Source organism: Pseudoliparis swirei, chromosome 7, assembly GCF_029220125.1.
Source record: "Pseudoliparis swirei isolate HS2019 ecotype Mariana Trench chromosome 7, NWPU_hadal_v1, whole genome shotgun sequence".
In the NCBI taxonomy this organism is placed as follows: Eukaryota; Metazoa; Chordata; class Actinopteri; order Perciformes; family Liparidae; genus Pseudoliparis; species Pseudoliparis swirei.
In genome coordinates this window covers 12,557,173-12,572,717 of record NC_079394.1, presented here as the reverse complement: position 1 = coordinate 12,572,717, position 15,545 = coordinate 12,557,173, and the positions used below count along the sequence as shown (strand labels likewise).

The 15,545-nt window shown below is 42.4% G+C and overlaps 1 protein-coding gene across 1 annotated transcript; it reads right to left on the bottom strand.

Moving 5' to 3' along the window:
• Positions 1–233: 233 nt before the first annotated feature.
• On the bottom strand, positions 234–9,560 carry LOC130196042 (kinesin-like protein KIF2A). The gene is made up of 6 exons (XM_056417876.1): positions 9,551–9,560; positions 8,379–8,479; positions 7,227–7,322; positions 6,874–6,934; positions 6,597–6,759; positions 234–329 (listed from the first exon to the last, which is right to left on the bottom strand). The coding sequence occupies exons 1-6, from the start codon at positions 9,558–9,560 to the stop codon at positions 326–328; spliced, it is 435 nt and encodes a 144-aa protein (XP_056273851.1). The 3' UTR covers positions 234–325.
• Between the last annotated feature and the right edge of the window lie 5,985 nt (positions 9,561–15,545).

The window sequence follows — 15,545 nt, the reverse complement described above, 5'->3', positions numbered from 1 at the left end:
CAAAAGGCTAGAGACAACAGGAGCCACAAGAGACACAAGAGACAATAAGAGACAACAAGAGACACAGGCCACAATAATGGACAAAAGAGACAAGACACAAGCGACAATAGAACTATGTTGCTGCATGTCTTGGCTAGGTTGCCCTTAAAAACAAAGGGGCTCACCTGGTTAATAAGGTGTCTGAAGGCGTCTCCGGCTGCCGTGGTTGTCTGACTCGGTGCTCAGAGAGACACTGCGCCAGCGTCAAAACGGAAATGGCGAAAAACGCTCGCGAGGCGTCTCTCTCGGCGGTAATGAGGAAGACAGCGGCAGAGACGATGGAGAATCAGCTGCAGGTGAAGAAGCAGAGTTGGGAAAGCCGATCAGCGTTATGAAAAAGTGGCGCTGGAAACGGTGGTCCAAATCGGATCTTTAAAAGTTTTATATGATTTAGGATCTCTTTAAACCAACTGTTATGTGTCGGCGGGAGAACGTGTTTCCACTTCAAAAGTACGAGGTGTCTAGCCAACGGTGTCGTGAAGGCCAGGAGGCGTCGCCCTGCCGATGGCAGGTTGTGTGGGTGTGTAAGCGAGTCAAGTGAAACTGCGAAAAGCCATAAAAGCTCAAGCGGGTAAACTCAGGCAAGTAAACGCAGCATAAGGCGCTGAGAGGATTCAGAGTTAATGTGAGATGGGATCGTTGAGAATTTAGTACCGATGTCAAAGAAAAGACTTTACGGTGTTTAAAGTCATACGCGGGTAAAGCCATGGAGATAAGCCGCTAAAACTCTCAGGAGTAAACGCAGCTTAAGGCGCTGAGAGGATTCAAACTTTTATTTCTTTTTGTTTTGTTTTTTTAATTTTTTTTATTTACTTTATGATTTTGTATTGATTTTTGCAAACACAGGAATGAAGAATACCACTTCCAAGAAGTTGGGGTATACAGAACGGTGTATACAGAACATTCAGGCGTTTGGAAAAATACAGATACAAAGTCATGAAGGAGGGATGGGGGGGGGGCTTTAATCAGTGTTGTCACGGATGCCAATATATAGGAGACAACAATTTCAGTTTCTTAGAGCATTATTGAGTATTTCGGCACAACACACATAGAGAACCAAAGCGCACAGAGAAACAAAGTGCAGTCAGACAAGATCAACTTGTTAGCTACAGAAGACATGTATCAACAAACAACAGTCATTGGAGAAATGCAGCCTTTCGCGTAGAAACCCTGCATCATCCATCATAGGAACGTTACCACCAGTGACGACGCTCAGAAGACCCACGCACGGAGAACTGAGCCACTGGAGAAAGCCCTTTGCGGGGCTAAAGGTCTCGGTCAGAGCTACGACCGAGATGATGGATGAGATCAAGTTTTATAGAACCCTGAAGATCGAGGGAGAAACATCAAGATCGAATTGATAAATACGGAGGCTTCCGTTAATCAAGAAAAGTAATACTGGAGGTATGCAGCTGCCCAAAACATTTGCGCAGAACCCCTGCATAATCAACCAGAAGGTTGTTACCATCAAAGAGTGGGCTGAATTGATCCATGCGTGGACGTGGACAACTCAGCCACTCAACAAGCCCTTTGCGGGGCAACAGGCTCGGCCAGGGATCTGACCGAGATTATGGATAACAACAAGATCAAGTTTGATGAAACCCTGAAGATCGATCCGCAGGAAAAGGTGGAAAACACCAAGATTCGTTTTATAAATACGGAGGATTCCGTTGATCAAGAAAATCATTTAATCTGAGATATGCAGCTTTTCGCGTAGAAACCCTGCATCATCCATCAAGAGAACGTTACAACCAGTGAAGACGCTCAGAAGACCCACGCACGGAGAACTGAGCCACTGGAGAAAGCCCTTTGCGGGGCTAAAGGTCTCGGTCAGAGTTACGACCGAGATGGTGGCTAACAACAAGATCAAGTTTGAGAACACTTTGAATCTCGAGCGATTGGAAAATAATCGTCTGTGACTAAAGAAAAGTCTTCCCTCCAAACGGAGCGCCACACGGACAGGTCAACAACAAAGACCAGCTGGAGACATAACAGCTCTGAATGAGACGGTGAAACGAAGGCCGCTCGACCTCAAGGCTGAGGACAACAACAAGCTCCAGTTGGAGGAGGACACCTCCTCCCTCAGGCCACAGAGATCCTCCAGCAGCTACAGAGCCGCTAAAACTTTCAGGAGTAAACGCAGCATAAGGCGCTGAGAGGATTCAAACTTTTATTTTTTAAATTTACTTTATGATTTTGTATTGATTTTTGCAAACACAGGAATGAAGAATACTACTTCCAAGAAGTTGGGGTATACAGAACGGTGTATACAGAACATTCAGTCGTTTGGAAAAATACAGATACAAAGTCATGAAGGAGGGATGGGTGTGGGGCTTTAATCAGTGTTGTCACGGATGCCAATATATAGGAGACAACAATTTCAGTTTCTTAGAGCATTATTGAGTATTTCGGCACAACACACATAGAGAACCAAAGCGCACAGAGAAACAAAGTGCACTCAGACAAGATCAACTTGTTAGCTACAGAAGACATGTATCAACAAACAACAGTCATTGGAGAAATGCAGCCTTTCGCGTAGAAACCCTGCATCATCCATCAAGAGAACGTTACCACCAGTGACGACGCTCAGAAGACCCACGCACGGAGAACTGAGCCACTGGAGAAAGCCCTTTGCGGGGCTAAAGGTCTCGGTCAGAGCTACGACCGAGACGATGGATAAGATCAAGTTTTATAAAACCCTGAAACATCAAGATCGACTTGATAAATACGGAGGTTTCCGTTGATCAAGAAAAGTAATACTGGAGGTATGCAGCTGCCCAAAACATTTGCCAGAACCCTGCATAATCAACCAGAAGGTTGTTACCATCAAAGAGTGGGCTGAATTGATCCATGCGTGGACGTGGACAACTCAGCCACTCAACAAGCCCTTTGCGGGGCAACAGGCTCGGTCAGGGATCTGACCGAGATTATGGATAACAACGAGATCAAGTTTGATGAAACCCTTAAGATCGATCCGCAGGAAAAGGTGGAAAACACCAAGATTCGTTTTATAAATACGGAGGATTCCGTTGATCAAGAAAATCATTTAATCTGAGATATGCAGCTTTCCGTAGAAACTCTGCATCATCCATCAAGAGAAACGTACAAACCAGTGAAGACGCCAGAAGACCACGACAGAGAACTGAGCACACTGAGAAAGCCTTTAGCCAGTGAAGGCGCTCAGAGACACGCACGAAGAACTGAGAGCCACTGGAAAGCCTTCTTGGGCTAAAGGTCTCGGTCAGAGCTACGACCGAGATGGTGGCTAACAACAAGATCAAGTTTGAGAACACTTTGAATCTCGAGCGATTGGAAAATAATCGCTCTGACTAAAAAAAAGACTTTTCCTTCAACGAGCTCCACACGGTAAAGAAAAACTTCCTTTCAAAGCAGACTCTCCACGGACAGGTCAACAACAAAGACCAGCTGGAGACATAACAGCTCTGAACGAGACGGTGAAACAAAGGCCGCTCGACCTCAAGGCCGAAGATTCTGAGAGGATTCAAACTTTTATTTCTTTTTTTGTTGTTTTGTTTTGTTTTGTTTTATTTTTCTTTATGATTTTGTATTGATTTTGCAAACACAGGAATGAAGAATAATTCCACTTCCAAGAAGTTGGGGTATACAGAACGGTGTATACAGAACATTCAGTCGTTTGGAAAAATACAAAGTCATTAAGGAGGGATGGGGGGGGGGGCCTCCAAAAGAAAAATGGCACTGGTAATGGTACTCCTGGTTTACTGGGATGGGGTTCGATACCCTGAAGTGTCGGTAATCGGCTCACTGTTGAGAATGAGAAACTGAGATCTGCCTTGTAGAACACCAACGACCAGGAGACTCTCAACTTTTATCAACAGAAAACCGAGAAGATCTATTTATTTAATTAATTCATTTAATTTATTATATTTATATCTCCTCCGTGAATCGCCACCTTAACGTGGTGGAGGAGTTTGAGAGGCTCAGTGATCCCGGGAGCTATGTTGTCCGGGGGTCTCCCAAGGCAAACAGGTCTCGGGTGAGAGTCCAGACTAAGAGCGGTTCAAAAACCCTGATGAATAGCAGCACACGGTCTTCAGCTACCTCGCCCGGACACGGGAAACCGGGGCACCCTCCCGGAGCCAGACCCAGGAGGGGAGCTCGTCGGCGAGCATCTGGTGGCCGGGCTTGCGCCTATTTATTTAATTTAATTTATTTATTTTACTTATTTAATTAATTTATTTCATTTATTATATTCATTTATTTATTTTACTTATTTATTTTAATTTTATCCTAGTTAACTAGAAATTAAAATAACCCACAAGCCTCCAAAAGAACAAAGGCACTGGTAATGGTACTCCTGGTTCACTGGGATGGGGTTCAATTCCCTGCAGTGTCCGGCTACTTTTGGCATAAATGTGGTTTAATATTTTCATTGTGACTGTTTCTGAAAATAGTGTTTAACGCTTTCTACATTCACTAATAAGTGAAATCCTCCAAAGTTTGACTGAATGAAACAATCACATGTTATCGAGCATCACGAGACTCTTTATATATAGAATAGAATATACACTTTTATTAATCCCCAAGGGGAAATTAGTTCTCTGCATTTAACCCATCCTTAGTTATTAAGGAGCAGTGGGCTGCGGTGAAGCGCCTGGGAAGCAACTGGGGGTTCAGTGCCTTGCTCAAGGACACTTCGACTTGCAACTAATGGGGAGAGCGGGGATCGAACCCACAACCTTGCGGTTGCAGGACGGCCCTCTTACCCCACTGAGCTAAAGCCGCCCCTAATACATACATATATGTGTGCATATATATATAGATTGATCTATCTGTCATATACATATATATATATACACACATATATATATACACATATATATGTGTGTATATATATATATACATACACACATATATATATATATACACATATATATACATACACATATATATACACACACATATATATATTTACGTTATACGTGTATATATACACATATATATACACACACACACACACATATATATACACATATATATATATATATGTGTGTATATATATATTAGTGCTGTGAAAAATAACGCGTTAACTCAGTTAATTAAATTACAGGTTTAACTAGTTGTTGTTTTTTAACGCATTTAACGCATGCGCAGAATGAGCTTCCAATCCGTCTGTTGTTGGTCGTCTCTAACCAGCAGCATGTCATTCTGTCTCTAGTGTCGCGTTAACACGACTCCGATCTCCGTCTCGCGCGCCGCAGAGCTCGGATGCCGGCGTGTGCGCGCACATTGGGACGAAAAAAAAGTCACTTGCAAAATGAGCTTCCAATCCACCACTTCAATCTGAACTCTGTCCGCTCTCATGCAGACGGTCTGTTCATCGGTAATGATCCTTCCGCAGGTTCACCTCCGGAAACCTTGTTACGACTTTTACTTCCTGTAGATCAGGGTCTCAACACGTCGATCGCGACCTGCCAGTCGATCGCGGCGTAGTGTTGGTAGATCGCATGACATTAAAGAGATTGGCCCGCCCCTGACATGTTCTCTATAGCACGTCTTTGTTCTTTTATTAAACTAAACGTCTGTTGTTGATCGTATCTCCACAGCAGCATGTCATTTCTGTCTCTTCGCGTTGCGTTAACACTTATCGATCTCTGTCTCGCTCGCCACAGAGCTCTGTGCGCGCGCATCGGGACCGAGCAAAAAAAAGTCACTTGTCAATCTGTCCACCTGTCCGTGTCCGGGCCGGTGAGGTTTCAGCTTTGCAGCGGTGTCCCGCCGTCCCTTTCATCACGGCCCAGTTCATGAAGAAAACCCACAGTCAGTTTGCCTCAGCAGCTGCTAGAGGAAGACTAGAGGCCTTTAGATTGTATCATGGTGGAGTTAATGGTTGACAAACAAGAGAAAAATGTTCTGTTTAACCCTCCTGTTACCTTTACATTTACTAACATATTTTACCCTCGGGGTCAATTTGACCCCAGCAATTAAAACCTCCAGAAAATTATTAGAATTAATATTGCTTCCCAAGTTTAAGTGTGAGGTACTTTATGTTTGTTTGTTGACTACCTAAATAGCCCTTTAAATAAATAAAAAAGTTGATATTTCTTATATGTTTGACACAGTGAAAAACAGCCTGGGGTCAAATTGACCCGAAAGGTAACAGGAGGGTTAAACATTCTGTTTAAGATGAAGATGTATTAATGTTCCATATGGAAGAAAACTGCTAAATAACTGCTGAGTTGCAGCACCATTGTATAGAAGAATGTATAAATGTATATATCCGTCTTTTGTCATAAATCTCTATGTTCTCACAAAATATACCGAGAATATCGGTAATATGTGATTAATCATGATTAATCCACAGAAACCTGTGATTAACCTGATTAAAATTTTTAATCGTTTCACAGCCCTAGTATATATATATATATGTGTATATATATTAGGGCTGTGAAACGATTACAAATGACATGTAATAATGTAATGTAAAAAATTATAAATAAAGTAAAATCTAATCTAAGTCCTGTTGACTTGAGACATTTTAATGCCCGAAAAAGATTTATTTATGACGTTTCCGGTACCTGTAAATCATTTCGTTGGTGGAGTTCTCGTCGAAGGCGTAGTCGAATCGGAACGTCTGGTTCTCCAGGTACCGGGTCAGGTCCACTTTCTGCTTGGGCTCGTGGACCATCACCACGTCCTTACTGGGCACGGTGGTCACGTCCAGATCCTTCATGGCCAGCTCTAGAGAGAGAGAGAGAGAGAGAGAGAGAGAGAGAGAGAGCGAGAGAGACCAAGACGTCACTGCAGAAACACTCGCTGCAAAAGAGTGTTAAAAAAATTAATAAACACGCGTACCTTTTTTATTTAGTGGCCGTGTGCGTACGCACACACAGATCCGGTGCTCATCGATCTGCACCTTCAAACGGTAAAGATGAAATGTACAGTCAGACTTTTATTTCCTCTCGAGCGGCTTTAAAGTTAAAGTTTCCCTTGTATTCTGCATCGGCTACGAAACACTTTCATCATTTTATAAACCACTTGACATTGAGAAATATTAAGATCTTGACTAACATGTAAAATAAAGTTATGTGCGTTTTGGTAAAGTTTGACAACACAGCATTATTTGAATGCCTAGTGAGGTTAAAGAAGCCATTTTTATTGATATCTCACTCGAAACTAGAAACAATGAAGCTCTGCAGCAGACTCACCGGGTCATGATCGGTCAGAGGCCTGTAGTCCAGACTGGCTCTGAAGTCTCGGATCATACACAGGATTTCATGGTTTGGCGAGTTGACGACCACCTCCTGAAACAACAACAACACATCAAATAAAACACACTCTCAAAAAGCCAGTAAAAGTCTCATGTGTGCATTTATTTTGAAGCAAATGAAAAAACACCTTCATAACTTGGACATTTAATATAATTTTTTAAATGTCTTTTTACAACTGGCACAATGGCGTTCCTTAAAGTGCCGATAGTTTAAAAACATGTTTCCTCTTGTATGTTTAATCTTCACTGAGTGGAGACGCACAACGAAAACTTAAAATCTTTACGACTCAAACACTGAGAACGGGCTTCACGGTGGAGCGGGAGACATTTCGCGTCGAGCAGTTAGACTTTTGAAATAAAAGATGATGGTTCAGACGAGGAGTTCTTTTAGTTTCCTTTAACGAACACTATCTCCCACAAGCCCGAGCTCTCGGTGGACGACGTGCTCCACAGAGGAGGTCAGGTGGTTCAGGACAGAGTGGACAAAGTCCCCGCGCTGCTGCGTTTGTAGTTTTCTCCTCGTGGGAGTTGTAGTTTTATGCTGCTCCTCGCAAAGTTAAACGTTTGTCGTCGAAGTTGGAAAGTAAACCTCAGACAGCCGCCGAGTTATCTTCATGAAAACGGTGAAAAGAAAACGCAGGATGAGATTTTGCATTGAGCTCAAGAGGAGAAGTGGAACAGAGGCGAAGACAGGAAGTGATGTCACGACTCCGGCTCTTCACAGGAGAAGAAACGTAACGGAGACGAGACGCACAAGCATCCGAAAGATGTTAAAAATGTCCGTTTACGGTGGAAAGTTGTCCGTCATCCCAGCTTCAGTATTTACTGCTGATGCACAGAAACGAGCGCTCAGTTCAAGTTAGAAGAAGATATTTACATATTCATCCTTTTTTTTTTCTTCCTGAGAGGAGGTTGTTGTCTCAAGTTTGTTGTTCCGTACATCTTCACCCTAAAAGTGAGAAAAGCTAAACTTGGCTTTTACTTTCTTAAAAAAAAGAAATGTGATCATCGGCGATCAGTTTCCAACCTTGGCCTCTGTGTGTGTGTGTGTGTGTGTGCCTGTGTGTGTGTGTGTGTGTGTGCTCCTCACTTGTGCCCTCTTCCATCGGAGCTCTTGCTGCTGAAGCCGTCTCTTCTCTCGTTTCTCCTGCAGTTTCTCGATCTCCTTCACGCAGCTGGATTTCTTAAATCCTGGAAAGAGCAAAAATAAAAATCACAACGAAGAAACTAAATTGACAGCACAACGATTTACACCAAAAAATAATCCCCCTCATCACCACTTAAAGTGTGGTGTGTGTTTCTGGAGTGTCTGATGTCGCCGTGTCCGCGTAAAGAATACTTTTAACACCTGAAGTACATTCCGATGACGCTTTTATTTACATTATGAATGCGTGTCTTTTACATGTAGCCGAGCCTCTCACTCTCACGTGAGAGTGAGAGGCTCGGCTACATTATATATGTATATGGAAATTATCATATTACATTCATATATAAATTGCGTGCATTTTATTTTCTGTAACTCTGTTAAAATATTATTAACTAATCTTATTCCCAACATAACAAACAATCACTGGCAAAACGTATTTCCCTCTCTCGCCACCTTTCCTCAACAGGCGGCCCACACCGTGTTACCGACTACTGGGCCGGAGTCGGTATATCTTTGTGGGCCGCACCCTGACTGCAGGATTACGTTGGATTTAAGTACGTTTCCCGCCAGATTTTGTCAATGTCCTCGACAAAGAAAATAAAGCGATTGTCATGTAAAGTTTGCATTTGAAAATATAAGTCATGCCAAATCCAAGTAGCCCTCCGCTTACTTACACCTTAACCTCCATTTCTGATTCAAAAGTATTGAATTTTATCGATGGAAAACTAAAAATCGTGAGCTAACCGGTGTCTCAAACGACAGTCAGTTCCTGGCAGACGATCACATTTTGGCATGACACGGCAGGTTTTAATTCGGGAGGGAGTTTGACGTTCAAAAGATATGAATATCAGCTTTTAAAATGAGAGCTTTCCTCTATGAAAAACGTACAGCCCCCCTTTATATTTATATTTCAATGAGAAAAACTCTGAAACTCTGACTCAGTGGAAATCTGACTGAACTAACGTTAGCTAGCAAGAGTATAGCTGCCGCTAATACAAATTCAGCTGAGAAAGAATAGGTATCGAAACTGTTAAACACAGTGCGCACTACTAACAGACAACCTTTTGATTGTGGGGACTCAAATATATATTTTTAACAAATATATTTGTACTTACCGATAGTCATATTAATACTCACATTCCTCGAGGCACCGGTCGAGGAGGTGGAGTAGCAGCCATCTTTGAATCGAGCCTATTAATTAATCCTCAACCAAAATTACACTACACCTCATTTGAAAGCCTTGTTCTTAGTCTTTCACATCCAACCTGGAAAACACTACAGCCAATTCGATTTGTGATTCTGTACCGGCCACCAGGTCCATATTCAGAGTTTATATCTGAATTCTCAGAATTTATATCAAGTTTGGTTCTTAAAACCGATAAAGTTATTATTGTTGGAGATTTTAATATCCATGTGGATGTTGATAATGATTGCCTTAGTGCTGCATTCATCTCCTTGTTGGACTCGATTGGCTTCTGTCAGAGAGTACAGAAACCCACTCACAGCTTTGGCCACACGCTTGATCTTGTTCTTACTTATGGCGTTGACATTGAGCATTTGAACGTCTTCCCACAGAATCCTCTTCTGTCAGACCACAACCTCATAACTTTTGAATTTATACTACCGGAGTGTACTCCGTTAGTCAAAAGTTTCTACACTAGATGTCTAACTGATAGTGCTGTAGCTAAATTTAAAGAAGCGATTCCTTCTGTATTTGATTCGAGAGTCACAGCTCTGTGGAGCCGAGCATTCCTATAAACCTCAGTGGTAATGACTTTATGAACTTCTTTAATGAAAAGATTTTAACTATTAGGGACAAGATTAATAATCTCTTGCCCATAACCAGTGCCAATCTGTCCTCAAGTGGAATGGCCTTGGAAACCGCTGTATGCCCTGGTGTATATTTGGAGGGATTTTCTCCTATCAACCGTGACCAATTATTTTCAACGGTTTCTACTTCGAACACGTCTACCTGTCTCTTGGACCCCATCCCGACGAGGCTGCTTAAAGACGTTTTGCCTTTAATTGGCGGCTCTCTATTAGATATTATCAATGTGTCTCTGCTAACAGGCCACGTACCACACTCCTTCAAGGTGGCTGTTATTAAACCTCTCCTGAAGAAGCCCACTCTGGATCCAGAGGTATTGGCTAACTACAGACCGATCTCTAACGTGCCTTCCTCTCCAAGATCCTTGAGAAAGTGGTCGCAAATCAGTTGTGCGACTTTCTACATCATAATAGTTTATTTGAGAAATTTCAATCAGGATTTAGAAAACACCACAGCACCGAGACGGCACTGGTGAAAATTACAAATGACCTCTTAATGGCAGCAGATAAAGGACTCCTCTCTGTCCTGGTCTTGTTAGACCTTAGTGCTGCATTCGACACCATTGACCATGACATCCTGTTACAGAGACTGGAGCAGTCGATTGGCATTTCAGGCACGGCACTAATTTGGTTTAAATCCTATTTATCAGATCGATCTCAGTTTGTATTTGTAAACGATGACGCCTCGATAACCACCAACGTTAATCACGGAGTTCCACAAGGTTCTGTGCTTGGACCAATTTTATTTACCTTATACATGCTTCCTTTGGGCAATATTATCAGGAAACACTCCATAAACTTTCATTGTTATGCAGATGACACTCAACTATATTTATCGATAAAACCAGAGGAGAGCAACCAACTCAGTAAAATTCAAGCATGTCTTAAAGACATAAAACATGGATGACCTGCAACTTCTTGATGTTAAACTCAGACAAAACCAAGTAATTTTAATCGGCCCTGAGCACCTCAGAGATCAATTATCTGGTGATGTGGATTCTGTAGACGGCATTGCCCTGGCATCCAACACCACTGTAAAGAATCTTGGCGTTATCTTTGATCGGGACTTGTCCTTTAACTCCCACGTAAAGCAAATCTCAAGGACTGCATTCTTTCATCTACGTAATATTTCAAAAATCAGGCACATCTTGTCTCAAAAGATGCAGAAAAATTGGTTCACGCGTTCGTTACTTGAGACTGGATTACTGCAACTCCTTATTAGCAGGCTGCTCTAATAAATCTCTTAGGTCCCTCCAGTTGATCCAGAATGCTGCAGCTCGTGTTCTCACTAAAACTAAGAAAAGAGATCACATCACTCCTGCACTAGCTGCTCTGCACTGGCTCCCAGTAAAATCAAGAATCACTTTTAAAATTCTTCTCTTAACCTACAAAGCCTTGATTGGTGATGCTCCATCATATCTTAAGGAGCTTGTCGTACCATATTGCCCCACTAGAGAGCTACGCTCACTAAATGCGGGACTACTTGTAGTTCCTAGAGTCTTAAAAAGTAGAATGGGAGCCAGAGCCTTTAGTTATCAAGCTCCTCTTTTATGGAACCAGCTTCCAATTTCAGTCCGGGAGGCAGACACAGTCACCTCGTTTAAGAGTAGACTTAAGACCTTCCTCTTTGACAGAGCTTATAGTTAGGGCTGAATCAGGTTTGCCCTGGTCCAGCCCCTTGATATGCTGCTATAGGCTTATAGCTGCCGGGGGACGTTTTAGGATGCACTGAGTACCTCTCTCCTCTTTTTTCTCTCCTTAAGGATGAATTTTCATCTCTCAATCACACGTTACTAACTCTGCTTTCTCCCCGGAAGTCCTTTTGACTTTACGTCTCATGGGGTCATCGGACCCTATGAGACGGCATAGATCCTATCTGCCTGATGGATCGTCTGGGTCGTGGAATTCCTGCTCATGACTACGCCACTGTCCTGTTGAGACTCCGCCCACTCCTCCTCCCCACCGCCATCTGCCTGATGGATCGTGGAGGTCTCCATCGTGGAATATGCCTACTATGAACTATTCATACACTCTGTCATATTCATTGAATGTATTTAAACTCTAATCTGTCCTTCTGTACACATTACATCTATTGCATCTGTCCATCCTGGAGAGGGATCCTCCTCTGTTGCTCTCCTGCAGGTTTCTTCCCTTTTTTTCCCCCCTGAAGGGTTATTTGGGAGTTTTTCCTGGTCCGATGTGAGGTTTTGGGGCAGGGATGTCTATGTGTACAGATTGTAAAGCACTCCGAGACAAATTTGTAATTTGTGAAATTGGGCTATACAAATAAACTGAATTGAATTGAATTGGACTGACGCCGATGAAATTCACTGCGCACTTGAAGGCAGACCGTTGTTTCCCAACCACGTCGAGGTTTTGAGGAGCGCTTGGTATAATCATCAGGGTCTCCCGCTGGTGTTCCCCCGGGATTTCACACGATCAGCTTTACTTTCTTTTACAACAGTGATTGACTAAATAAAAACTAATGAAATAAAAACTAGGTCGATGTGCTATTTTATAATGTGTATTTAACTGGCAGTTGGTTGGACAAGACATTTTGTGAAATGTAGACACGAGTGCGTCAGTTCGGGACAGGCTGTAGTTAAAAACAATGTAACCTTCCCTGTTGCACCTGGCATAAAGAAATGCTGGTTGATGTTAGTGTTATCGGTTCTGGCCCAGCAACGGCATGTATAATTCACAGACGGTTGCATTCAGTCGGTGTTGTGGGCCAAAAACTAACGGCATAGTATTGGGCCATGACCTATGTAACAACCTTTGGCCCAGTAATAGCTTTACTACCAACATATTGTAATGCTACGTCCACTTCTGGACCAAGTCTGGCATATACCCTGATAATCTGTACGCGAGTCAGCCGACACTGGCGGAAGACAGCCAGAGTCGGCCCAGAACTGACCGTAACAAAAGGTTGTTAACAGTTTTGGAGAACAATGAGGTCAAATATTTCAGGCTGAAACATTCCATGTTTGTTTTGGATCGTAATAAAAACCGAAAAAAAGTGATTCTTTAAATGTCACGTTCTGAGTGTTGAATGGGACGCGTGAACATTCACCGAGAGCCTTTGACGTCCTCGCAGCTGTGCTGGAGCATGACATCATCATCGTCGTTCATCATTAGCCACCCTGCGGTAAAATAACACACAACTGCCCTCGTGCAGCTCAGATATGACACAGCTGGAGCGTGTGGGACTGGATTGAAGCGGGCGGCGCCGCGTTATGTTCTGCTGCTGCAGCGTCTGGTTGAGAGCGGACTGAGGGGCGACGGCTGAGGGGGGGGGGGGGGGGGGGGCTCCGCAGGCTGGCTGGGCGGGGCCGGACGGGGCCGGGTGGTGCCCACTGCTGCAGCTGAGGAGCACACAGATGATCCAAGATAATAACTCTCCTGGTATCTAGTCATGCAGATAGTTTGAGTTTAGTCGGAATATTTTATATCATATTATCGTATTGGCTCATGTAAATAGTAAAGTTCAGCCTATGCTTCATGTGTTAAAGCTGCATTATCTCTACTGTCCACCAGGGGGCGACTCCTCTGGTTGTCTTGAAGTCTATATGAAGGACTCTTCTTCTCTCTTGATCTATTCCCTCAGTAAACATTGTAAACATGAGTTTATGGTCTCAATCTTTAGTTTCAAGTCTTCTTCAAAACAACAAGATGTTCATTCTATAAATTATGGTCTGTTAGAGATAAAAAGACAATAAAGCAGGGGACGCTTTAGAGGCGGGGCTACAAGGTATCAAGCTCCACCCTCATGTGTCACATCTGGCTGCAAAATACCAAGATGGCGGCGGCCAAAATGTCGAACTTGAGTCTTCAAAACCGTAGTCCACAAACCAACGGGTGACATTATGGAGACGATGTCCACTTCATATTTACAGTCATGGGGAGGATGAATTTAAATATATATTTTTTTTAACTTAATGATTATTAGGCAGGTTCTGGAGTTATAGTATTTCTTTTATTTCTAAGCAGATTTATGCCCATTATCCTAAAGTGTCATCTTAAAAAAAGTTACAAATGTTCAGATTTGACAGAGTTAAAAACACAAATTGTGGCACGAAGTGTTTTAAAGTATCTCTCAGTGGACGTACCTCTATTCTCTCGTGGAGGATTCTCAGGTTTAGGTATCGCCGTAATCCGTTTGCTCTGGAAATGAAAACAGAACAGACTCAGAGTTGAAAGTCAAAAAGACTTCACAGACGTTCAAGATGAAAGAGTTTTATGAAGTAAAAATACATTTGTGTAAACCACATTAGCAGCTAGATACTAGCAGACCTTAGACCTATTTTAAATACAGAAGCTTCCTCCATGTAAATAAGGTGTTGGACATTTTAAAAACCTGCTTCCTCAGTTTAACGTCATCAAATCTTTAGTGTCACACTAGGTTTGATACTCCAATTACATAATCGATCAATATGTCAATGCATAGATCCAAAAAGCAGGAAAAGTATTCAAATCTGTCCATTAATGACACATTCAGAAAATAACTGGTGAAACTCGTCTGCAGCACAAACATCGGGTTCAATATAAAGCTTTTTGTTTGTTTGAGTGTAACTCTGGGGTCCTCCCTCAAGAAAATGTGAAGATTTTTAACTGAAACTTCTCATTCCTTTTGCCCAATTATTAATACTTAGTCAGTTTTATTGTTTACACTTATCACTCTTCCTCTGAACATTTGAATGAACTGCTTCCTCGTGAAATCAAATTATGTAAATTGCAAAGAGCAGATTCAGAAAACCTTCGAGACCAACACCAGAGAGGAGTAACCGGGCCTGAAGGCTGAGAGCACGGCAACCAGCTGGTGAGTTTAAACCAGCTGCATTCGTCTTAAATTACACTTTATTCATTCAATGTCTCGCTGTATTTTAAACCCAGTATTAAGTACGCATGAGAAAACTATATTTTGTGGCATTTATATAGTATTTAATGAAGAAATGTCAAAGTTGTCCCTGTGCTGCCATCTAGTGGACAAGTTGCGCAATGCAACCAAGCTGAGTTCTGCTGAGCGCTTTCAAGGCCGATGAATGTTTTTAGAAACGTTAAATCCATGGAGCTCAATATGACGACGCTTTCTGCAATAAGGGTTTATTTTTATATTTTTTGCATCTTTAGCTGGTACTAAAAGTCTCCCCTGATTTGAAGAGGAATGGAAATTCTCTTGATTGATCGGCAGCCCTATAAAAAGAGGAAAGCTCTGAAAGCATACGCAGCACAATACTACTCAGGTGTGGACAATTATTTAAATTATACATTTTTATTTAATTA

Coding starts and splice junctions, on each gene's coding strand:
- LOC130196042 (XM_056417876.1), bottom strand. Junction 6,935..7,226: donor CTCTGACCGATCATGACCCG/GTGAGTCTGCTG, acceptor TACCGTTTGAAG/GTGCAGATCGATGAGCACCG. Junction 6,760..6,873: donor ACGGCCACTAAATAAAAAAG/GTACGCGTGTTT, acceptor CTCTCTCTCTAG/AGCTGGCCATGAAGGATCTG.